Source organism: Cololabis saira, chromosome 16, assembly GCF_033807715.1.
Source record: "Cololabis saira isolate AMF1-May2022 chromosome 16, fColSai1.1, whole genome shotgun sequence".
Taxonomy (NCBI): Eukaryota; Metazoa; Chordata; class Actinopteri; order Beloniformes; family Belonidae; genus Cololabis; species Cololabis saira.
In genome coordinates this window covers 23,851,509-23,874,414 of record NC_084602.1, presented here as the reverse complement: position 1 = coordinate 23,874,414, position 22,906 = coordinate 23,851,509, and the positions used below count along the sequence as shown (strand labels likewise).

At 40.5% G+C, this 22,906-nt stretch overlaps 4 protein-coding genes across 5 annotated transcripts; 3 read left to right on the top strand and 1 right to left on the bottom strand.

Moving 5' to 3' along the window:
* Positions 1 to 327: 327 nt before the first annotated feature.
* Positions 328 to 4,758, top strand: tmed8 (transmembrane p24 trafficking protein 8). The gene is made up of 6 exons (XM_061743028.1): positions 328 to 540; positions 773 to 965; positions 2,491 to 2,581; positions 2,678 to 2,771; positions 2,960 to 3,253; positions 3,469 to 4,758. Exons 2-6 carry the CDS (start codon positions 853 to 855, stop codon positions 3,684 to 3,686), a joined length of 810 nt encoding a protein of 269 aa, XP_061599012.1. The 5' UTR covers positions 328 to 540; positions 773 to 852; the 3' UTR covers positions 3,687 to 4,758.
* A 4,260-nt stretch (positions 4,759 to 9,018) lies between these two features.
* On the top strand, positions 9,019 to 13,462 carry zgc:163014 (uncharacterized protein LOC100038766 homolog). The gene is made up of 13 exons (XM_061743293.1): positions 9,019 to 9,080; positions 10,364 to 10,534; positions 10,614 to 10,719; positions 10,814 to 10,936; positions 11,025 to 11,129; positions 11,221 to 11,398; positions 11,501 to 11,623; positions 11,773 to 11,960; positions 12,061 to 12,257; positions 12,358 to 12,449; positions 12,532 to 12,586; positions 12,803 to 12,900; positions 13,040 to 13,462. The coding sequence occupies exons 1-13, from the start codon at positions 9,019 to 9,021 to the stop codon at positions 13,255 to 13,257; spliced, it is 1,716 nt and encodes a 571-aa protein (XP_061599277.1). The 3' UTR covers positions 13,258 to 13,462.
* A 102-nt stretch (positions 13,463 to 13,564) lies between these two features.
* Positions 13,565 to 16,599, bottom strand: gstz1 (glutathione S-transferase zeta 1). 2 transcript variants are annotated; one of them, XM_061743225.1, is made up of 9 exons: positions 16,463 to 16,599; positions 16,075 to 16,126; positions 15,922 to 15,989; positions 14,539 to 14,619; positions 14,340 to 14,465; positions 14,191 to 14,266; positions 14,046 to 14,098; positions 13,902 to 13,951; positions 13,565 to 13,742 (listed from the first exon to the last, which is right to left on the bottom strand). In XM_061743225.1, exons 1-9 carry the CDS (start codon positions 16,490 to 16,492, stop codon positions 13,616 to 13,618), a joined length of 663 nt encoding a protein of 220 aa, XP_061599209.1. In that variant the 5' UTR covers positions 16,493 to 16,599; the 3' UTR covers positions 13,565 to 13,615. The 2 variants fall into 2 exon arrangements, with proteins under 2 accessions (XP_061599209.1, XP_061599211.1); XM_061743227.1 differs by lacking the exon at positions 16,463 to 16,599 and adding an exon at positions 16,213 to 16,349.
* Positions 16,600 to 16,946: 347 nt separating this feature from the next.
* aldh6a1 (aldehyde dehydrogenase 6 family, member A1) lies at positions 16,947 to 22,815 on the top strand. The gene is made up of 12 exons (XM_061743802.1): positions 16,947 to 17,084; positions 17,521 to 17,562; positions 17,658 to 17,732; positions 18,000 to 18,161; positions 18,364 to 18,442; positions 19,177 to 19,479; positions 19,628 to 19,749; positions 20,111 to 20,300; positions 20,802 to 20,983; positions 21,083 to 21,262; positions 22,152 to 22,250; positions 22,338 to 22,815. The coding sequence occupies exons 1-12, from the start codon at positions 17,046 to 17,048 to the stop codon at positions 22,440 to 22,442; spliced, it is 1,578 nt and encodes a 525-aa protein (XP_061599786.1). The 5' UTR covers positions 16,947 to 17,045; the 3' UTR covers positions 22,443 to 22,815.
* The last annotated feature ends 91 nt before the right edge of the window (positions 22,816 to 22,906 follow it).

Sequence of the window (22,906 nt, the reverse complement as noted above, 5' to 3'; positions counted from 1 at the left end):
AAATTTTGAATTTTTATTCAACATTTCAACTTTTTTTTTAATCTCGACATTTCGACTTTAACATTAATCTCGACATTTCGACTTTTTTCTCGACATTTCGACTTTTTTCCTCGACATTTCGACTTTTTTCCTCGACATTTCGACTTTTTTCTACACATTTTGACTTTTTTCTACACATTTCGACTTTTTTCTCTAAGTGCATAATGAAAAAAAAATCTTCCTCCTCTCCAATATTATTTTTATTTTTCTCCTGCCTGGCCCTAATAATACTCTTCCGTAGGTTGACTGCTGTGCGTGTAAACAAACCCGAGCGTCTCTGCAGCAGGAAGTGTTGCTCTCCTGCAGAATCGCTGCTTTTCGTCAACTCTCGAGAAAAACACGGAAGTCTGCTTTTTTTTTTTTTTTTCCTGTGGAAACGCTCGCAGAGGAAGCTGTCACATGACTGACTGGGAGGACATGGATCCGTATTTCTGACCGGGCTGAGTCTTTTAAAAAGGATTGAAGTGAATCCCCGTCACGTTTAAACGAGGCAGCATCGTGGTAAGAGCAGCGTTGGTGACGTCACCACAGCCTCGGCTGCGCTTCTACTGTGCTAGGCGGCTAAAGGCTGATTTATGGTCCCGCGTCACACCAACGCAGAGCCTACGGCGTATGTACGCGGTTCTGCGTCGATTTAACGCGGAAGCATAATCCAGCTAGAATGCCAGCTAGAAACGCACAGATGTGCCCGTGCTTCTGCACCACGGCTTCAGTCTTGTGCTGTGGTTTGTAGTTTGTGTGGTTTCCAGGCTGGAGGTGTGGTTGTGAGGGAGGGGTCTGTTTGGTGCCAGCCACGCACACAGCCTGGCAGCCATGGAGGGACCACAGGCTTCATCCTCTCTGCAGTCCCGGCTGTCATCCCTGTCCTCCTCCTCCTTCCCCGGGATCACGTCCCAGCAGTGCGACAGCAGCACGCCGCCCGACAGGTAACCTGTTGCATTTAAACCCGACACTATCTTAAAACCTAGTCCTAGGCTTGCACACCCCGTCCCTTGAAATAAGGAATTGTTACGTAATTGGGAATTAAAAGTTCCGTATTGAACCAATACGGGACATGTATTATGCTCTTATTTATTGATGTCATAATATAATATACAGGTGAAGGTCGGAAAATGTTTGCAAAACTTCATTCGTAGTAAATTCAACTAAAGGTGAAACAAATATATTATTTCCCACTACATTCAAAGTGAGATATTTCAAGCCTTTATTTATCAGTACTCGAGTTGAGGGGGGATGAGGGGGGATGGCATCCCCTCTGAAATAAAAACGGTCAAAATCATCCCCCCTGTAAAACTGCCATCCATCCCTTACGTCATTTCATCAATGATTTTGGTATTACTGCTATTTCAACATTTAGAGTCATCACCAGAAAAATAACTTATTTGACAATTTTCACCGGTTTCAAGTCAATTTTCACTTGAAATAAGTAGGATTACAAGCAATAAAATCTTGTTCCACATGCAGATTTTTCTACTTATTTTAAGTGAAAATCTACTTGAAACAGGTGAAAATTGTTTTTCCAGTGACAAGTCTTGTTTTAAGTGTAATGAGATTTTTCTTTTACTAAAATGAGACATTTTAACTAGAAATAAGACAAATATTCTTGTTAAGATTTTGAGTTTTTACAGTGATCCATTTTACTTATCCTGTGAAGGGCAGAATCATATTGATAAGTTCAGAAAACTGTTTTTTTATTGTTGTGTTTTGATGTATTTGATGTAAGCACAGTGGATATTTAAAGCTTACAGAAGGCTGCATTTAACTGCTGCTATGACATTCCTGCAGTATTTCTGCAGGTGTTTTGGTCAGTGCTATTATTTGTAATATATTATATTATTTGTAATCAGCACAAATTATCTGTCCCCATATGATAAAATCCACCATTGTTTTTTTACAACTCGAGTACTGCTCACAGTTGATGAAAACCCCCAAATAAAAAATCTCTATATTATGAAATCAATAAACAATTCAATCATCAAAATTATAACAAATAAAGGTTTAGCACATCTTACTTTGCATGTAATGAGACTATGTATTGTATTAGTTTCACCTTTTAAGTTGAATTATTGAAATAAATTAATTTTGACACCATATTCTGATGTTCCGACCTTCACCTGTAGGTTATATTCTACATCTTGGCTGTTGTGGACATACATAGCATAGAAGCAGAGGCTATTTCAGTTGCTAGTATGGTTGGCTGTCTGTACAGTCATGCAAGTCCAATGCTATTAAGGCACTTTAAATCAAAGCATTTTGTTTTTTCATTTAAAATAAATACATTTCTATGCAGTTTAGAAGTTTTGGGGATGTCCCTTTTTTTGGCGCCTGCACTGCTGAAATCGGGGCGTCCCTTATTTCTATTTCTGAAAGGTGGCAACCCTACCTAGTTCTGCCCCCCCTATCTCTCTCTGATTTGTGTTTTTCCTTTCTGTTATCTTGTCTTTTCTCCAGCCTTCAGAATACAAATCTTTCAGAGAGCTTTATAAGTCAGTCCAAAAACAGCACGGATATGGATGAGAGCGGATCAGGACAGCTTTGTGAGGTGTGTTTCTGGGCTGTTAACAAGTAGTAGTCCTCTGAAGTTGCATCTGATTTCCCCCAAATGATATCTGTGGTGTGTGTGTGTGTGCACTTTGAGGGTGATGAGGAGGCTCCTGCTGAGCTCGCCCTGGGGGATGGAGGCGAGGAGAACACCGGTGCTGGGAGTGGTCAGCTCTCTGCTGAGATGAAAGGTGAGGACCTGCCGAGTCCGCCGTCATTACTGAGTTTTATTCAATCTGTCACTCACGGGGAGTGAACCGTGGAGCGTTTGTTTAAAATACTACATCTCATTTTTCATTTACCACGATGGATAGATAATTTTCAGAGCGGCTGTCACGCTCTCCTTGAACTCACCGCTGTTTGTTCCTTCCAACGGCAGCCCAGATGCCGCCCTTGCAACCCCCAAATACTTGGACATCTGCCGCAGTGAAAGAGCTGAAGGCAAAGCTTAAAACGGAGAAGGACAGCGTGGTGACGGTGTACCGAGGCGACATCATGACGGTTCATGTCCCCACTGTCCCTGAGGCCAAGAAAGTGTGCTGGGAGTTCGCCACAGATGGTTACGACATTGGCTTCGGAATCTATTTTGACTGGACTCCAGTGACGAGTCGGTCCATCACAGTTCACATCAGTGAGTCAAGTGATGACGAAGATGAAGAAGAAGAGCTGGAAGGTCAGTTTGTCACTTAAAATTTTAAGCAGCTTACTTAGGCCTTCAACATTTGACGATTCTGTAAATGAACTCATCACATATGATGTATTTATAAAAACAAACCGCAGTTGAAGGTTTTCTTTTAGTGTTTTTTTTTTTTTTTCTTTATATGTTTGCCTCCAGCTGGGATCTGGCTGGATGTGTTGACTTTCTGCCTTATCTGATTTGCGTTACAGGGCCTGTCAGTAATGGAGACATAGAGAAGGGCTCCAAAAGTCAAACCAACTCCAACTTGGCTGAGATCCTGCCGGTGTACCGTCAGGACAGCCATCTGTCCGTCCAGGGCGGCAGCCATGATTTTCCAGGTGAAGGCACTTACCTCCTAAAGTTTGACAACTCCTACTCCCTTTGGCGAAACAAAACGCTCTACTACAGGGTTTATTACAGTGCCTGAGATACCCATTTATTGCTTATGAATGTATGATTTCCAAAAGAATATTACTCGAGAACAATGAACTATTTTTTAATTTCACACTTGGAGAAAAAAAAAATACAAATTTAAATGATATTAAAGATTAAGTACATATCTATATCTATTTTTTATCACTTTAAGCTTGTGTTGTTACATGTTGAATATGTGTGAGGCTAAACAGCTTTGAAGGCATCATCTGCTTCAGTGTCTTTCTGGCATATATTTAGAAGAAAAAAAAACATGTGGACATGTGCCATAGTCCCAAGTATGTACTGTGTTATTTGATTAAAAGCTTGTCATAAAACGTACATTGTCTTCATCTATAACATTTTTATGGTAGCAGAGAATCAGGGAACATACTGTAGTGTATTTCACAGGTCAGCAGTGCTTGAAAAAAACAAAATCTTTTGGTTGTGTGCGCGCACCTTCCTCTTATTGTTCTTTTTTTGTAGTATTTATCATACAGCTATATAGCATAACTTATTTTAAAAATTTATTGAATCAATCATGTGATGATGCACAATATAGACCCATTTTCGAGTATCTGTCGTAGCAGCGTGTCGAGTGAAGATTTAAGTTGAATGTACTGAAGCAAGTGGTAACAGTTTTCCCCAGTGTGCTTTTTATGACACAAATAAAGGCTATATCCATTATCACATACTGTAAGGCTCTCATTATGTAATGTTGATTCAATATTTACACTTGCTTTGCCTCTGGTTTAATTAGCTGTTTTGCAGGTGGAAGCTACTTGGAGCATTTCACCCAAATGTATTTCACGTGCACACGTCTATATATGTGAAAAATTACTGTTTTTTTTATTTTTGAATGTTTGTATGTGCGTTGGATCATCCTCTTTGTAAAAAGTCAACGTTTCACTTTTCACACGTTCGCATGTTCCCAAAGACGTCCCAGAGTGGGCTGCTAATGTTGTACGCGTTGTAAAGCAACTGATTCAAAGCCTCCCACTTTCGCTGCTCTGTACTGTCATTGTAAGTTACGCCGATGCCGTCTGTTCCTGAAATTTATATTCCTCAATAAAGAGAAGATTGTCTAATTTTCATTGTCATTGTTTTTAATGGGATGGCAATGTGTCAAACCCATGATTTTAATATGAATTACAGATGATTGCTTGTTGCTGTACAATTATCCACAAAATGCTCCATCTTGTGTATCTGCTCATTTAACAAAAGGTGCTGAAATTTCACAACAGTCTCGCTACGGATATAGGATTAAAGCACTTCAGGAGGGTCCCTTGTGTTTCCATTAAACTGTGGCATGAGGGGATTGATGTAATTGGTACATGGATGATGATGAAACCTGTTTTATTTTCAGCTCTCCCTGAAGACCTGTCGCAATCCTAAGTCACATCTAGTTTTCAAACTTGCTTCATTGGGTTTCTAAAGGTTGTAAGAGATACATGCTTAATTATCCATTTATAGTGTTACTACAATGTTTTAATTATTCTAAATACTCCATTAACCTCTTTAAAATTGAGTTTAGATAACTGTTATAAGAAAATAGTTCTTGTTTCTAATCCCATCACATTCTGCACATAGCATGGTCAAAAGAGTTATAATAAAAACAATATCAAACTTTAATTTTAAGTTAACCCAAATAATTTAGCAAAATGTCACTGTTAGATTACACAGATATTTATGCTCCAGACTATCCCAGCCAACCATCCAATTTAAGTTATATCCACATTAGTTTTAACGTTTTAGAGACATGAATTCTATCCACAATGAACATGGCTAATTCACCTGAATAACATGTACAATATTTCCATTTAAAAGCACACTTATGAATGCAACATATTGTCAATATAAGTGATCAGATTGGTCTTATTTTACATGCAATTCACAAAATTATAGCTGATAATTTCACCTCACATTGAATATAATGTGCCGTTGTAGGCTCAGTATTTGAGTTACCACGAAGGCTAAAATATCACCAAAAATCTACAGTTTGTAATCCGTTGACACAACACTGTCTTATCTTATATCTAACTGGAAAGGACGTTAAATATTAGTTTTCTCCCGTGCTTTAAATGGAAAAAAAATAAGTGCTGGTACTCCCCCTATTGATTTGATGTCTTTCATACAAATATGGGACAAATCATGAGTGATATGTACATAGTATATATCTTTTTATATATATTTTTACAAGATCTTTTGAAAACTAGATGGCTTTTCAACAATACATACTATGAACTGCAACTACCCAATGTAGTACACAGTATGACATGCATACTGGTTGTTGTTAGTATGTACTATACCACAGTCCCCCTGTCCCAATACTCCCCCCTACCCCTAGTTTTCATCCCTACCCCTAAATTTTGCGCGTTCCCGTGAGGGTAGTGGTGTCCCAATTCCTCTTTCCACCTCGGTGTAGTGAAGAAAAGTAGTGTAGTGGCTATGAATCTGTCCCTACGGATGTAGAGATTTCCGATCCTCACTAGCTGATCCAGGGACAAAAAAATTTCCCAAGAATGCTTTTCGTCGTCATTTGCGGACTGAATCAAAAAAAAATATGGCGGACATTTCTTATTTTTTAGTGAATAAAATCAATATTTTGAGTTAGTTTCTGCATAAAAATGCGTTTTGATTACATTTCTAGCGAGAAATATATATTTTACTTTCATAATATTCACTCAGTGAATGTACATAATCACTAGTTTGCCCGTTGTTCGCGAAGATCACGCCAGAATAAAGGCTGATTTATGGTTCCGCGTTACACCAACGCAGAGCCTACGGCGTAGGTTACGTAACCTACGCCGTAGGCTCTGCGTCGATGTTGAAACTGAGCCCAGGTTGGGGATCTTAACGGTTACTTTTACGCCTGAAAAAATATTAAAACTTTATAAAGTGGCATATTAACAGCGCTACAGCTGAAATTAAAACAGCTTTTGGCTCTCAGCTTCCTGATTTTATGGGTGGTGCTGAAAGTAGGAGTAGTGGGAGTATTGGGACAGGGCCCTGAAAGTAGGAGTAGTGGGAGTATTGGGACAGGGCCCTGAAAGTAGGAGTAGTGGGAGTATTGGGACAGGCCCCTGGGAAGATTTCAAGTGCCCTAAAATCTGTCCCTTCTTTTTTAGGGGGAGTGATTGAAAGTAGGGCTAGTGAAAGAAAGTAGGGGGAGTATTGGGATTGAGCCTAAAACAACTATGCTACAACAACAACAATAGCAGCCAGCCCCCTGACCACAACACACAACTCCTGTTGCAATGGCTCTTTGGGATATAGTTATGTAAGCTAGACTGGCATGGTGTTTTGCAAACAGCCAAAGCCATACATTCACTCACTTGGCTCTGAAGGTGAGTCTGAGTGCGAGGCAGACTAATCTCTTGTGCAAAGCTGAAGGGTTTCCTGCTTTGTCCAGCAGGAGGGTCCCCCCTTATGAGCCGGTCCTGCTCAAGGTTTCTTCCCTCCTTAAGGGGAGTTTTTCCTAACCGCTCAAGGTTTTTCTCCCACTAGGGAGTTTTTTTACCTGCCATTGTTTATGTTTATATAATTGCTCCAGGGTCATGTTCTGGGTCTCTGGAAACCGCTTAGAGAGAACTTGTATTGTAATAGACGTAATATGAATAAAATTAAATTCAATTAAAGAGGGGCCTCTGAAAGAGGCTCAACTTATTACTTAAGGACAGGAAACTACTTGAGAAGTCCCATTCACACTATCAGATCCTTGAGGCTTCGTAGGACCGACTTTGCTGTGTGAATGGCATGGAAGTTGAATGCCCTGTGGCTGTTACAACACTGCACCACCTTGAGAAGTGGTAACAGGACTAACTAACGGGAATAACAGGAAGGGTTTAACAGAGGTGCAACAATGGCTGCAAATTCCTACATGGGATGGAGACGGTAACAGACTTATTTATCTCCACCATGAGACAAACCTCCCCAAGCCCCTGCTGCATGTTTATCTTTCTTGTCAATTGACTAAGTGTCCTGTCAGCGGGCTTGAGAGCTGCTGCCATCGCTCTGAGCTCTCTCTCTCTCATGTCCCCATGACAGGCTGATTTCATCCTCTGTGAGAGCTTGCAACCGCTCCCATTGGAGCTCTGTTACTACTCCCCAAGGTCGTACGGGGATGTCACAGCTGGCGAACAAAATGTTACCCCATATCGCCTCTGTGCCTTTCACACAGCAAAGTGAGCATGAATAAAGGTGCTCTAGGGGCTGAACAAACTAGCGGTGTCAGATACAGCTTCACACAGAACGAGGGGTGGAGGTGAAGGGGCTGTCTCCCCCCTCTAAAACCAGCTGATAATGGGGCTTTTTGTTTGTATCCTTGTGATATTTTGACCAAACACAGACCTTAGGAAATGGTTTAAACTTTTGAAAAATCATCATTACAATCAAACATTTAACCTACAAATACCAAAAAAGTGTTGTAATCTATAAGAAATGGAGTGAATGCCCAGGACTGACTTAGGTAGCAGCACTGGGTGATAAGAAAATTGGAAAAAAAATCGGGATGAAAATAAAAAAAAAAGAAATGGAGTGAAAAGCAACACAAATATGTATAAATAAATAAAATTAAAAAAATAAATTCCCCTTAAAAATAATAATAAAAAAAGCAAAAATGTTAAATGCTGGGACCAGAGCTTGCAAATACAAAGGACTTTCTTCTTTCTTTGTTTTCCAATGAGAACAACAATCCTGCAACATTTGACACATAGACTTTAGGGTCCAATGTTGACTTTAAACTATTCTTTATTAATACACTATGCACATGTTTAAAATGAGGATTAAGATAATGATTTGCATGTTTACAAAATTAATTTCTATTTTGGACACAGCAAAAGTGTTCAATGCTGGGACCAAAGCTTGTAAATACAAAGGGCTTTCTTTTTTCTTTTTTTTCCAATGAGAAAAACAATCCTGCAACATTTTGACACATAAACGTAAGGGTCACAATGTTGACTTGCTGTAAGAAGATCAGCACCTTATTTCATCTTACCCGTCAGTGGGCATACACTTGCAGAAGCAGTACACAGTTCGTGGGCCTTTAAAAAGGACATGAACTCCCTGTGCCTGGTTCCCAGGTGACCCCTGCACGTCGCCTGAAGGATGATTTATGGTTCCGCGTTACACCAACGCAGAGCCTACGCCGTAGGGTACGCCGTCGATTTAACGCGGAACCATAAATCAGGCTTGACCCGTCATTAATTGCTCATCTCCCACACGTGCGGACTGTCACAGCCATGGCCTCGAGCTGGATCCAGCCAACCACAGGCCGCCGCCTGAGCACCTGCTTCTTCTTCATCACCCTCGTCCTCCCGTCTCTGAGCTCCTCGTTTCTCTGGTGAATGATGGGGAAGCTGCATTTTTACGTCCTGTGGTCGCTGCGTGACGCTCCGCGACAGTTCATCAGGTATCCTCCTCCTCTCATCATATTTACCCCACCAACCAATTTATATCCAAATTTGTAGACATGTATAGCAGATGTGTATTTTGTAAAAATGACGAAGAGACCATCATACATTTGTTTTATGAATGTGAACATACTTTAAGTTTCTGGAAACAATTTGAAGAATTTTTTGACATACAAACTAATAATGTAATTAAATTAGAAGCTGAAGATATCTTTATTATATTACGAAAACCAAAATTACAAAATTCAACAACTGGTCAACTTAATGATTCTTGTTGCTAAGTTTCACATTCATAAGGCAAAATTTTCCAAATCCTGTCCATCCTTAGTTCCCTTTAAAGTTAATTTCAAAATATATTTTGAGACAATACAATTGGTTAATAACAAAAAATGTAATACCACTGTCAACCTCATAAAAGAAATGATTACTGATATCTGAATGTATTGCCTTCCTTTTATTATTTAGTGTAATTGTTAATGTCAAGAACTACTTGCACTTTATTGTAGCTTTTTTTGTGAAGAGAACAATTTTATATATTTTTTGGACTTTAATGATGCCTATGTATGTTTGTTTTTTTATATTATTGAATGATGCCTGCCATTTATTTTATTGTATTTTCTGGAATTGAAATAAAGTTTCTTAAAAAAAAAAAAAATCCTCCTTCTGGGTTTTTAACAAATCGATTTAATTTTGACCACAACTGCTGCCCTTTTTGTGTTGAACGTATTGAAACAACTGAACATTTTATTTTATGATTGTACATTTTCTAATACTTTCTGGGAAGATTTGTATGACGTGGTTATTCCCTAAATTTGTCAATTTCTCCATTCAAAACAAAAGAAAATGTTTTGTTTGGTATACTTGTAAAAGACCCAACACATGATTTGTCAATTAACGCAATCATCATTCTTGAGAAGTTTTTTTTTTAATACATAAAAATAGATTAATGAAACTAAAACCCAACTGTTATGTTTTTCATAAGGAGCTATGTCACTATTTTCATCTTTAAAGTGTATGGAGAAGAAGAATGCTGTGAAACTTTGCAATTTAGGAGAAGAAATTAATCTTGCAAAGTACCCCTATAGCTGTCTTGCCTTTTTTCTTTTATTTCCTTTCACTCTCTATCTTACTTTGTATTGTCTGCTGCCTACCTATGCGTGCTTTCTACATTGTGCCATTACTGTTTGTAAACTTGTTCAATTTTTGCTAAGAAAAAAAGGTCTCCTCGGTCCCGACACCAGTCGTGGCATCACTTCACACTGGTTTTCCTGAATCTCCACAGTAAATCCAACCACAGATGCTTTCAAGTCCACATCCCGCTGCCTCTTCCCAAACTGCTGGTCATCTTCGGTCTCGGAGAATGGCCGTGCCAGGAGACCACGATCTCAGCCGAGGTTGTGGTGAGTAAGGAAGTAGAGGGCCAGAAAATAGGAACTCTTTCCTCTCAAGTAAAGTAAGCGGGGCAGGTATCAGGGGGGGGGGGGATAACTGTTTTCAAGAGGGGAAACTTCTGAGCCCATCTGTAAAATCAGGTGCCTGATCTGGGAGGGTGACTGGAATCAGGACATCCTCCAAGTGGCTGCAGAGAGAGGGAGGAGAGGCGTGTATGGCAAGATTGTCCTAAAGGTCTGCGGGGAGGTATGAGGACCTCAAGAACGGATAATAAAAAAAAAAAGGTGTTCCCATGTTTGCACCTTGTATTAATGACATTAATGTGTGTGTGTGACACCAGCCACAGGATAACGCCGACGTCCTCAGCAGCAGCCCAGTGGTCCAGAGGATACGTCTGTTTCCAGAACAACACAGCCTGCCGGATCTCTCTGGCATGTCACATCAAAGCCCTGAAAATGAAACGGTGAGATAAACGAGGTGCTTTGACTTTGGTTTAGATGGGCTACAGTACTGTAGGTAACACAACTTTTATTAATTTTTTTTTTTAACAGATAATTTCCAGCTCATCACACCTGGGAGAAAGTGTGTCTTTTGCAGAGATCCAGGTCAATAAAATTGACACCAGTGACTCTTCCCACCCTGCAGTCTGGCCCACGGTGAGTGTGGTGCTCAGGAATGTGATTTTTAACGCCTGCATGCTGAAAGCGTAACAGTGGAAGGGTGTGTGTGATGTGCTCGGACTGGAAGGATAAGACACCCAGGCGTACAGTCATTGGTAGGAGAGGCTGCCTGCCGTGGAGCTCTGAGGAGGTGGACGGTGTGACCGAGGACACGAATAAGGCCTCGACACCCATGAAAAGGAGGCTTTCCAGGATGAGCAGCCAAGAGGAAATGACCGTGCAGATTAAACACGAGCACAGAGAAGGTCAGAGTCACAAACTTTACACCCTCTGTGGTGATAATCAAGGTAAAAAAACAAAACATTTATTTCTTCATTTCTTTTACAAAGATCATGATTTAGTTTCAGTCCGTCCATCAAGCCGCTGGAGTCACACTATGTGTCTGAGTGACCCTGATACTGCCATCCTCATCGGAGGGGAAACTACAGATCAAAACTACTGCAAGGATTCCCTGTGGAAACTCGAGTTGGGTACGACCTCTATAATCATTAAGCATGTGTATTTGTATGAATTTAAAGCGTGTAACTCCAGAGGAATGACAAGAACAAGCCAAGAATCCCTGCCTTCTCATTTTAGATTAAAAATATTGCTTTGCGGTGTTTATCTGACCTCTCTGCAGATGGTGACTTCTGGTTCCCAGTGAACTCCTCCACTGTCGGACCTGTACCGCCATGTGCCCGAGGACACAGTGCAACCTACGACCCGGACTCTAAGGCAGTGTTCGTGTACGGCGGCCTGAGGGAGGGTCAGCGCTACAACGAGGTCTACATCCTTAATACCCTGACCTGGAAGTGGAGGGTTGTCACTGTGGGTTTGTTTGACGTGACTCTCACTCCTCTTAGCTCTTCCCCAGTAGACACAGATTAAACACGGTTGCTTCCTTATTTGTGGATTTCCGTCCTTTAAGGCAAAAGGAAATGTGCCAAATCTGGCACATCACTCTGCAGTGTTTTACAAGAAAGAGCTCTTTGTTTTTGGAGGCGTTCAGCCAAGTGCTTCCTCAAAGGATAAATCCTGCAGTAATGCTTTATACATCTTCAGCCCAGAGTATGGACTCTGGTACCAGCCCATTGTGGAGGGGAACAAGCCTCTCCCTCGCTTTGGGTCAGTCTTGCCTGCAAAAGTGACTTACTTTTTTTAACTACCTGATTTCTTCTTAAAAAAAAAAAAAAAAAACAAACCTTTCTTATTGCTCATTTAACAGGCACTCAGCCACACTTCTTTCTCAGAAGTTGGTTATATTCGGTGGCAGGAGCACCGCTACTTACCTTAATGATCTCCATGTTTTGGATCTGGGTAAGAAGGCGGAGTCAGGGCTGTAGGTGGGAGTTTTCTGCTCTGATTTCCGATTGCTAAATCCCACTCTCTCTGAATGAAGGCTTCATGGAGTACACAGCTGTGAAGTGTGCAAACATGCCACCACTGCCTCGAGGGTGAGTACAGAACTAATCAGCTCTGATAAACATCATTGACGTAGCCATCTGGTTCCAGTACTTCTGTTTTTTGGTATCTTTAATTACATCTTTTTGTCATAGTTGCTTTTTATAAATCTATTTTTAGAAATGACAATTTTCTTTTATCTTAACGTGATGGTATGTGTACTTAGAAAAACGAGTTCAGATGAAACCCTCCTGCATGTTAATGGACAGGTTTCATGCAGCACTGCCTGTTAACGACAACAGGATTTTGGTCAGTGGAGGCTGCAGTGCAATTGGAGCTCTGCAGGATGTGCACGTCTTCAACACAGGTGACTGCTAATCCCTTTCACTATTTGACTCTATTACATCTGTGCATCCACATATAAAATCCCAATGGAAACTGATCCAGTTTGGATTATATTTGTTCAATAAGGAAGACAATGTGTGTATTTATTTTTTCTCTCATAGATACCAGGATGTGGAGTTCAGTGGCCTCGCCACTGCTTTGCTCTAAGCCTCGCGCGGGACATAGCATGATAAATCTTCGCAGCGTCATTCTGGCAGATGCTGAGAAGCGGGGACAAGTTGAAAACCCCAAAATCCAGTGTACCTTGCTGGTGTTCGGTGGGTCAGACTGCTGCGGTTCCTACTACAATGACACACTTAAGTGCACTGTGGAGATTTAGTTGTGACAAGTCATTGTATTTAAATTGCAGTGTATGCTGTGAACTGATGTTATGGAAAGTGCAAGTCTTACGTAATCATCCACACTGTCACCATACAGGCAATTTGCTGCAAGCAAACATGACGTTTTGCACTTTGCATAACAAATCACTGGTCTGCATGTTTTACACATGACGTCCTTTATATGTTATCTGTGCCAGAGTTATTCTGAAGGTTAAATACTGATCTGGAAAAAAATGGGACGGTAAAAATTATTTTGATATGTTAATAAATATTACCAGTTTGTTAATTGAAATAATTGCACTCATGTAACTTTCAAAGCACTTTATTCAACACTGTACATGTCTGAAGCTGACATGTTCATGCACGAAGATCAGCGGGTGTATCTGGTTGGCGAGATGGGTGACTCACTTTGAAAGCTTCAATCTCAAGCAACTTCTCATTCAGCCTTTTGATAGTTGGATACTTTCCAACATCCACTTTAAACCTGCAAATATTTGTAGAAATTGACGCTTTAGAATACAAGAGCTGAATGAATTTAACGTAAATAAAAGGATGACATGGTGCAATTTGATTGCTGTCAATGTCATGTTTGATCTTCAAGTATTTGTGATGCAGTCTTTATGTAATGTCTGCAGTTACACACCTCTCTGCATTGTAGACTTGTGGGACCAGACAGATGTCTGCCATGGAAATCTAAAACCAAAGCAACATGAAGAATGAAATCTGTACTACCACTTTTATTTTATCTTTTTTAATTCTTGCAGTTTTGAACTGATAATTCTCTCACCTCATCGCCAACGCAGTATTTCCCTGATGTTTGCTTCAGCATTGGCTCTAGAGCTGCAAGAACAAAAATTGCACACACATTTGAACTAAAACAAGATATGAGTTATTTATTCTAATAGGGAGAATATGGATAGGCTTCCACAGACCTTGAAAACCACGATCAATGAAGTGCTGAGCCCACTCCATCTTCTCTGCTCCGATTTTCTGAAGCACGTACAAATTCTGAAACATTCACATTATTTCAGTGAGGTTTAAGAAAGCTGTTGAGAAGTAGTCTCCTTAGTTTCCTACTCACCTGCACAGGCTGTATCCCTGCAGCAATGACGTCACTTATCATCCGAACCTGAGCGCGTGCCTTTGGGTCTGCGGGGAGAAGACGAGGTCCCGGTCTGGTCTCATCGATGTACTGGACCACTGCCAGCTACGTGAGCAAACATTTTCAGTAGTATTCAGTGGAAGTAAAAACCAATTTTAATTGAAGTGCTCGGACTTACTGACTGACAGAGGGTGAAGCCGTCGATCTCCACTGCAGGCACCTGCTGCATGGGGTTTAACGTTCTGTATGGTTCTGTGAGCTTCAGCAAAGAGACCAAACAGTAAGTCAGTTAATTGATTAGTGAAATTTGCATTTTTATCCATTAATTTTAATACACCCATATACCCGTGCTTCAGAAGTAATGATACTGTAAAATGTTTTCATCAATGCATGGACGGCAAAAACATTTCAACTCCTAAGATTTTTTTTTTTTGATTTTTTTTTTTAAAAAACCCCCTTTAAAAAAAAAAAAAGAAAAGCCTGACATTAAATGATATACAGTCCCTTTTGGAAATAGTTTTCATCATATATATTAAAATGATATATAATTTTAGCTACATTTTTAATGTTTAAAGATTTTTGTGTATATTTATACATGCACTCATAGATAGTGGCATCAAGGGGTTAAAATGGTGACGGTCTGGACCGCAGGCACTTCAGATCACTACCTGGACTCATCCTATAGACTGAATATGATCACAATGTGAACTGGCATCGACTGGTTAAAGTAAGCCAACTGTGCCTAAAAAAACCTTTTCTAAATGGCACGTTATTTTAAAACCCACATCATTTATAACGTATGATGCCAACACCAATGTACAATTACCCATTCCACATGCAGTGGTGTGCATCGTACCATGATGGATGTTAAGCTTTTTACTGCATGTGGTGTCCAAGGATGTGGTGTCCATACTTGAACTTTTTTTTTTTTCCCAAAGTTCAGGTTTTCAACCATGCTTCTGTGCATCTCAAATGAGTTTGGCAGTGTTTCTGCATATTTACTTTATTTCATTACTTGTGCATGATAGTTTTCATGTGGATGTTGTAGTTAAAAACTGTTAACTGGTAGCAAACTATTGCCAATAATGGTTTTCAGAGGTTTTCCTAACTTCATGTGGTACTTCATACCTCAAATTATGTTATTTAATTAAGTGCTGCCTGAAAATTGGAAATTGATGGCTCCTTGTGCTGAGGTTTCTGCAGATTAACTTTTGTTTTGAACTATGTCATTTCAGAATTTTGAAATGTATTATTTAGTGCATGAAACATTCCTCCATACAGCTTCACAAAGTGGTGAACATCCTCCCTAACCCCTGAGATTGTTTTTATTAGTACTGTTCACCAATTACCACAAGAATTACATTTTTTTTTTAAGTTAAATATTTTATTTGCTCCTTTTTTCAGTTAAATTTGGAGTCAGATGATTTCAAAAGTCCTTGTTTTTGCTCCCATTTTATTTAACATAACATTTTTGAGACCGTCAGTCATACATATTGTGTACACTGTGAAAACTCTCACTTTTTACATTTTTAAATGTGGCGTGTGTAGATGTACAATATACCTGCTGACCTCCATCTTTGATCAGATTGACTGGAGCCTGGTCATATTCAATGCCTTTAAGAGCAAACGCTGCATGCAGGAAGTAAATGATTACCTTAAGTCAAAAATAATTTGCATAACAGCTTAATCAGAATCACTTTATGGCATGACTTACCAATACGAACCCTCCAGGAGCAGGAACTTCTGAAGTAACCATGAAGTACAGGCTAAAAAGACAGTGGAATAAAAGCAATAAGTCAGTTTAAAGATGACAAGAGGATCCCTCTAAAGGTTTTGTATAGTCTTAGTTCACCTTGGTGTGGGTTGCCATAGCTCTTTTAGCCCTGGATTTCCCTAAAGTGAATCAAGTTTCCCCAATAGTTTAGTTTTTCAACAACATCCCATCACTCTCCAGCAGCCAATAGGACGTGCTCCTAAACCCCCTCCTACCTAATCTTTGGTCCATGACTAAGCAGCATTTTGGGCTGCATATGGTTCACATTAAGCTGCTGGTGATGGCATTTTAGTAAACACACGCACACTTGGCAGTAAAAGCACAGTACCTTGGTGAGGCAAACTAACGACAAGTGCATTGTTGTGGCAGTGTTTTTTTCACTTATTTTCAGGATAAAAGGACGTCTTCTGCACGTTTGGCCACAAAACAAAATCAAATAGACATGACTTTAGTCGGAGACCGTTCAGAGATGGTCAGAGTTCAGCTCCACACCATAACTTCCTGGTTACTTATTCAACCAATGGTTACTCGAGTTACCCAGAGAAGACGGGGCTTAGCTTCAATTGCAGGATAACCATTGGACAGAACCCTCCCTGAATCGACCAATGATATTGAGTTATTTATGGGCGTGTATAAATGTAGCCAATAGAAAGCCAGAGTTTTTCTCATGCTCTGCCCCCAGGAGTTCATTAAGGGTGATTTATGGTTCCGCGTCACCCTGACGCAGAGCGATGCGCGTCGCCGCGTAACCTACGGCGTTGGTTCTACGTCGATTTAACGCACAACCATAATTCATGCTTCAGTGTGAGGTACAAAGTTGAGTGATGTCTTCTGCTGGCCGCCTGACACCTGCCTGACACCTGCCTGATACCTGCACACCTGAAGTCGGCCTGCTGCCTGACTGTCCCACCATGGCGTCAACTGCATTAAGATCAGTGCTAAGAACTAAGGTATGCTTTGAAACTGTCCCACTCCATTTATCTGGTCAACTGGTGTTTCTACAAAGTGACAGTATGAAAAAACTCACAGTCTGGTAATGATAATTATTGCCTCTCTTTTAAGATCTTAAAATCCATTATAGTGGACTTAATGAAGTGGTTTAAAAGATGGAGGAAGTCTTACTTGGGGTATTTAGACATGAATACACCTCATCTTGCACCTGCAGGCTGATCTGCATTCATTCCTTCATGCAGGCCATTCAGTTTGACTTTGTCCTCTTTTCATAACTCATTAATCTTGTGGGAGAGCAGGCTGCAACTGGAAACAGCAGGTTATCTGCAGGATTTACAGAATATGTAATGCAAACTTGCATTTATAGTTTGTAAAGAGATCCATAAATAAATACAGTATTGGATAAACTGACGACCTCCCCTATTTCTTTATCAGGTCCCACTTAAAGTTGGTCATAGGAGCTACTCCTCTGCAGTCGTGAGTGAAGTTAAAGTACCTTAACTATCAACGTACAGTTTAAATTTGACACCAAATGTCACTGAGTGATAATTATGTAACATGTCTCCTCACAGCCGACTGTTAAACTTTTCATCGATGGGAAGTTTGTAGAATCCAAGAGTTCAGAATGGCTGGACATTCACAATCCTGTAAGTATTTCACCTGGTCTGGACAACTAAACACTGTATTTTTAATAACTATCGAGAGCTGAGATGCATATAGATATCACAGCTATATCAGATTATTGTGTGTAGAATAATAGTGATGTTAGTCACATTAACAGGTCAGAGTTGCAAATAATTTACACTAAAAACTGAAAAATAAAATATCTGCATAAATGTTTGTAAATTCATTGAAACTGAACTTTTAGTGGATGGCTGACTTTTTTTGTGTGCTGTTTTTTTTCTGTCTTGCAGGCTACCAATGAAGTGATCGCCCGTGTTCCCAAAGCCACCCAGGAGGAGATGTTGGCTGCTGTCGGCTCCTGCTCCAGAACCTTTCAGTCCTGGTCAGAGACGTCCATCTTGACTCGGCAGCAGGTCTTCCTGCGCTATCAGCAGCTCATCAAGGACAACATTGTAAGTCAAAGGTTTGGAGAGAGCGAGGTGCACTGAAACTGAAAACAACTGTTGTATCACGTAGGAAAAAAAACCTGTTCAAGGGTTTTTAATGTTCAGCAGTAGTTCAAATCTGCTGTTTCATTAGATTTAAAAGCAATAAATCATATTAAATGTCAAGCTGAAAAGTCAGGACGAATGAGAACCTGTGCTTGTGCTTCAGAAAGAACTGGCCAAGGCCATCACGGTGGAGCAGGGCAAGACGCTCCCAGACGCAGAGGGAGACGTGTTCAGAGGATTGCGTAAGTTTATCTGGCCCACACTTGCACACAGACACATTTACAAAAGGGGAACGTGTAGTTAAATATTTACATTTTTATGAATGGGGTTGTAAAGATTATTAATCAGTTATTTGAGCTACAATCACATAACTTCTGTGAAATGCTTACAGCTTATATTCAGTCATTTAGCCTGCTTTTGTCTGAAAACTGTTGCTCTGTCATGTGAAAAGCTTCAGTTTTTAATATCCTTTTTGGTTTTTAAGGTAATTGAATACAATATATTGATTAATTTGTATCATTCAATAAAGTACAGCTTTTATTGGAATGTCACTTCCATGTAATTATTTTATAAAAGTATTATTTAAAAAGATAGATTTGATATAGATTTTATTTATTTTAGATATTGTTATATCATCTAAAAAAACAACAAGATCTAAGGCTTGTTTCAAGAAACTTCCTAAAAACAGAAATGACTAAAACCATATTCTTGAATAATGTTTATTGCTCAAGGCTTGATAGATAAAAGCATGCTCGTCTTATAAAATTGAACAAAGAACAGCGGTGCAGTCATTACATGAGATAAAATGCTCTCAAATGGCAAATGAGTTGACTTGCATAAATCAGCAGTTGACGGTCAGTCAGATTGTAACCTATAAATCATCCAGCTGTGAAGGCCCGTTCACACCTGCATTATTTGTAGTTAAAATACGACTGATTGAATAAATGAATGTTGTATTCTTACTATGTCTGTGCAGAGGTTGTGGAGCATGCCTGCAGCGTCACCTCCTTACTCCTCGGTGAAACTCTGCCATCCATCACCAAAGACATGGATACTCACACCTACCGCTTGCCCCTGGGGGTGTGTGCTGGGATTGCCCCCTTCAACTTCCCTGCTATGATACCCCTGTGGATGTTGCCCATGGGCATGGTATGTGGCAACACATACCTACTGAAGCCCTCGGAGAGGGTGCCGACCTGCACAATGCTCCTGGCTAAAATGCTGCAGGACGCTGGCGCTCCAGACGGGACACTCAACATAATTCATGGACAACATAACGGTAAGAGTTTATTAGTGACTATCAGAGCATGGCTAATGTAGTGGTGGTGTTCCCCTGTGTTTTGCATCATCAGTTGTTATCATTTCATGTGGATGAACTATGGACATTTTAGAAGAAGTTGACTCGGTTTTGTCTATTTTTCTCTCAGCTGTGAACTTCATCTGTGATCATCCAGCCATCAAGGCCATCAGCTTTGTGGGCTCAAATCAAGCTGGAGAGTATATTTATGAGAGGGGCTCTAAAAATGGCAAAAGGGTCCAGTCCAACATGGTGAGTCTGTGAGGATCTAATGTCTGAGAGCTGCTGTAAATGTCCAGGAGATGGCAGCATTGGCCAATGGTTTCAGTTTTTTTTTTTTTTTTTTTTTTTTTCTTATTTAAAATTTCCCTGAAGAGGATTTGGGGAGGATAGGATTTGTTAAACTGTTTGGAGTTGTGCATCATTGTGGGACACACACACACACACTGTGGTTTGTGTCCATTATGTTCTGCCATCAGTCAAATTGTGGACCAAGATGACTTTATTTGATTAGGTCAATCCTTGTTATCCTGTTACAACTTGTGACAAACCAGCTTATTTGAAAATGTGCAGATCAAATGGTTGACGGCTAACCACTTCTCGTGTACCACAGGGTGCTAAGAACCATGGTGTGGTGATGCCTGATGCAAACAAGGAGAACACCCTGAACCAGCTTGTGGGCGCAGCGTTCGGGGCAGCAGGACAGCGCTGCATGGCCCTGTCCACCGCCATCCTGGTGGGTGAGGCGCGGAGCTGGCTGCCGGAGCTGGTCCAGCGTGCCAAGGCTCTGCGAGTGAATGCAGGTACCACACCCCATCGCCCCCCCCTCGTCACCTCCATCTCTCCTGAGCTTGCTCTCCCAAGGGCCTTGTAGTTTAGTCATTCTTGGGCCACCCACACCGCCCGAACTTCACCTCTTGTCTTATGCACTGTTGGGATTTCACGGAGTCTGCAGGGAGCGACGGCTTGTTGAGTCAGTCATGCTGCAAATTTGTGGCCAAATATGTGGCCTGGACCTAAATGGCGGTTTAGACCATCAAATACTTTGAGAAAGAAGTTAATGTGAGGTAAAATGGAGAATAATTTTCTCTGTGTGTAGTCATGCAGGGTTAAACATTTGAGTAGTACACAGGAAACCCGCAACTATCCCTTTTGGTGGGAGTGCCTCTGTGTGCTGCTTGTCCTGGTTTTTTGAGTGTTTGTGGCCCCAAAAAACAACAACAAAAAAAAGTATGTGAATGTCACTGCCTTTAACGTACCATGGTGTGTAACCTTAGACCTGGTTCTTTATGGGGCCCTTCTAGGAGACCAGCCTGGATCAGACGTGGGGCCTCTAATCTCTCCAGAGGCCAAGAAGAGAGTGTGCTCTCTGATTCAGAGTGGGGTGGACGAGGGAGCGAAGCTGCTCCTGGATGGGCGAACCGTCAAGGTTAAAGGCTACGAGAATGGCAATTTTGTAGGGCCGACAATCATCGGAAATGTCACAGTATGTGAGTTTATGTCTTTGAGTACCACAATAACTGTAACATACCATTTAAGATAACTATAACTGTACAGTAAAAGTTTTTCTTTTGTGCTCTCACAGCCTCAGATGAAGTGTTACGAGGAAGAGATCTTTGGACCCGTGTTGGTTGTTCTTGAGGCAGACTCTCTCGATGATGCCATAAGTTTAGTCAACAATAACCCATATGGCAACGGCACAGCCATCTTCACCACAAATGGAGCCACAGCACGCAAATACACTCACGAGGTGGACGTGGGCCAGGTGAGTGGCTACAGCCTCCAAATGCGCTCCTGTTTTGGGAGAAAGGAGGCATTCACATCCCTCCGTTATGTCTGTGCAGCATCTCAAACAATGAGCTCACCATGTTTCTTTTTGAAAAATCTTTTACGTATTATACTTTAAACTAAACAAACAAAAAAAACAATAATTTTTCCATGTCACGCATTCCCTCGTTTGCTTTGGACCTAAATCATACACCTTATGCAACCCCCTTCTTTCCACTTCCCAACCCACTAAGACTCCAAATAGCTACAGCAAATATATGTCTGTTAAATGAAAACAGGAACATTTTTCCAGGTAATAACCAGGGAGGATAAATCTCAACTTAAAACTGAAAAGGGATTCCTAGAGTCCTTTTTAGCAGTTATGCATAAATATGGCCAGCCATCACCCTGTTTGTTTGACTGTGGAGCCTAGTTATGCCCTGTGTTTGCTGTTCACATGTCGGGGAATGTTGTGCAGGCCATGTGCTGCACTCCTCTCCAAACCTCTGTGTGACAAACATCTACTTTTCTTTTCTTTTTTTTTCTTCCCTTCATGTACTTTCACCAAAAGGCCTTTTGTATGTCCAAACTTATTCTTGCTGTTTCAGTGTAAACCGGCCGTGCCCCAACAGACTTCCCAGCAAAGTGTTTTATTTAGTTTTTCCTCCCTTTCATAAGAGCATGCTATGGTCTTAAAACAGCAAATGTAAGCCAGAAGTTTATCTTTGTTTAGTGTGATCATGTAGGTTTATTTTCTAAGCAGCATGGATGCACCACCCTATTCATCAGCCGCACCTTGCCCAACCTAGCAATTTGATATATCCGAATTGTTTTTTCAAAAGCTCACAAATATAGAAATTTAAAAGGAAAACACTTCTTATGTGTAGGTTGGAGTCAATGTTCCCATTCCAGTGCCACTGCCAATGTTCTCCTTCACTGGATCAAGAGGATCTTTCAGAGGGGACATGAACTTTTATGGCAAACAAGTAAGCACTGAGTAAACACTTGTTTAAGCATTAAAAAAAGGAGTCATGCAAAGTTTTGATGTAAAATGTTTTATTTTTTCTCCTCAGGGCATTCAGTTCTACACTCAGATCAAAACTGTAACCTCACAATGGAAAGCTGAAGATGCCACCTTGAAAAGCCCTGCGGTTACCATGCCAACAATGGGACGCTAAATACTTAATTCTCAAAGGCTTCTGGGGGGAATTAAAGCTATTCTCATCCACATACAAAGCAGACTTGCAGTACAAGTTGTCTGAGAATAGATGAGTTATGTCATACCACTCCCTTTAGAGGCTTTTTATTGGATGTGTCTTCGATGTATACACAGAAGCTGTGGAAATGTCCTTCACCGGGGCATATTTTAACATTTTACATGCAACAGATATCTACAGATGTTAATACCTAAAGTACAACACCATTATTAAAACTGTAGTGTACTTGTATTTTTATAATGTATAACCTCCATGAATATGGTTGCCATGGACACAGTGAGTCACCATCCAATGACTGTTTTATCGTTGATATAAACAATGCTATTAAGCCTAACTGCGCTATTCTATGTTGTCCCATTCACATTTTCCACATTTGTGGTCAGCAATATTTTTTTTTTCCCAGTGGATTGTGACAGAATTTAAAA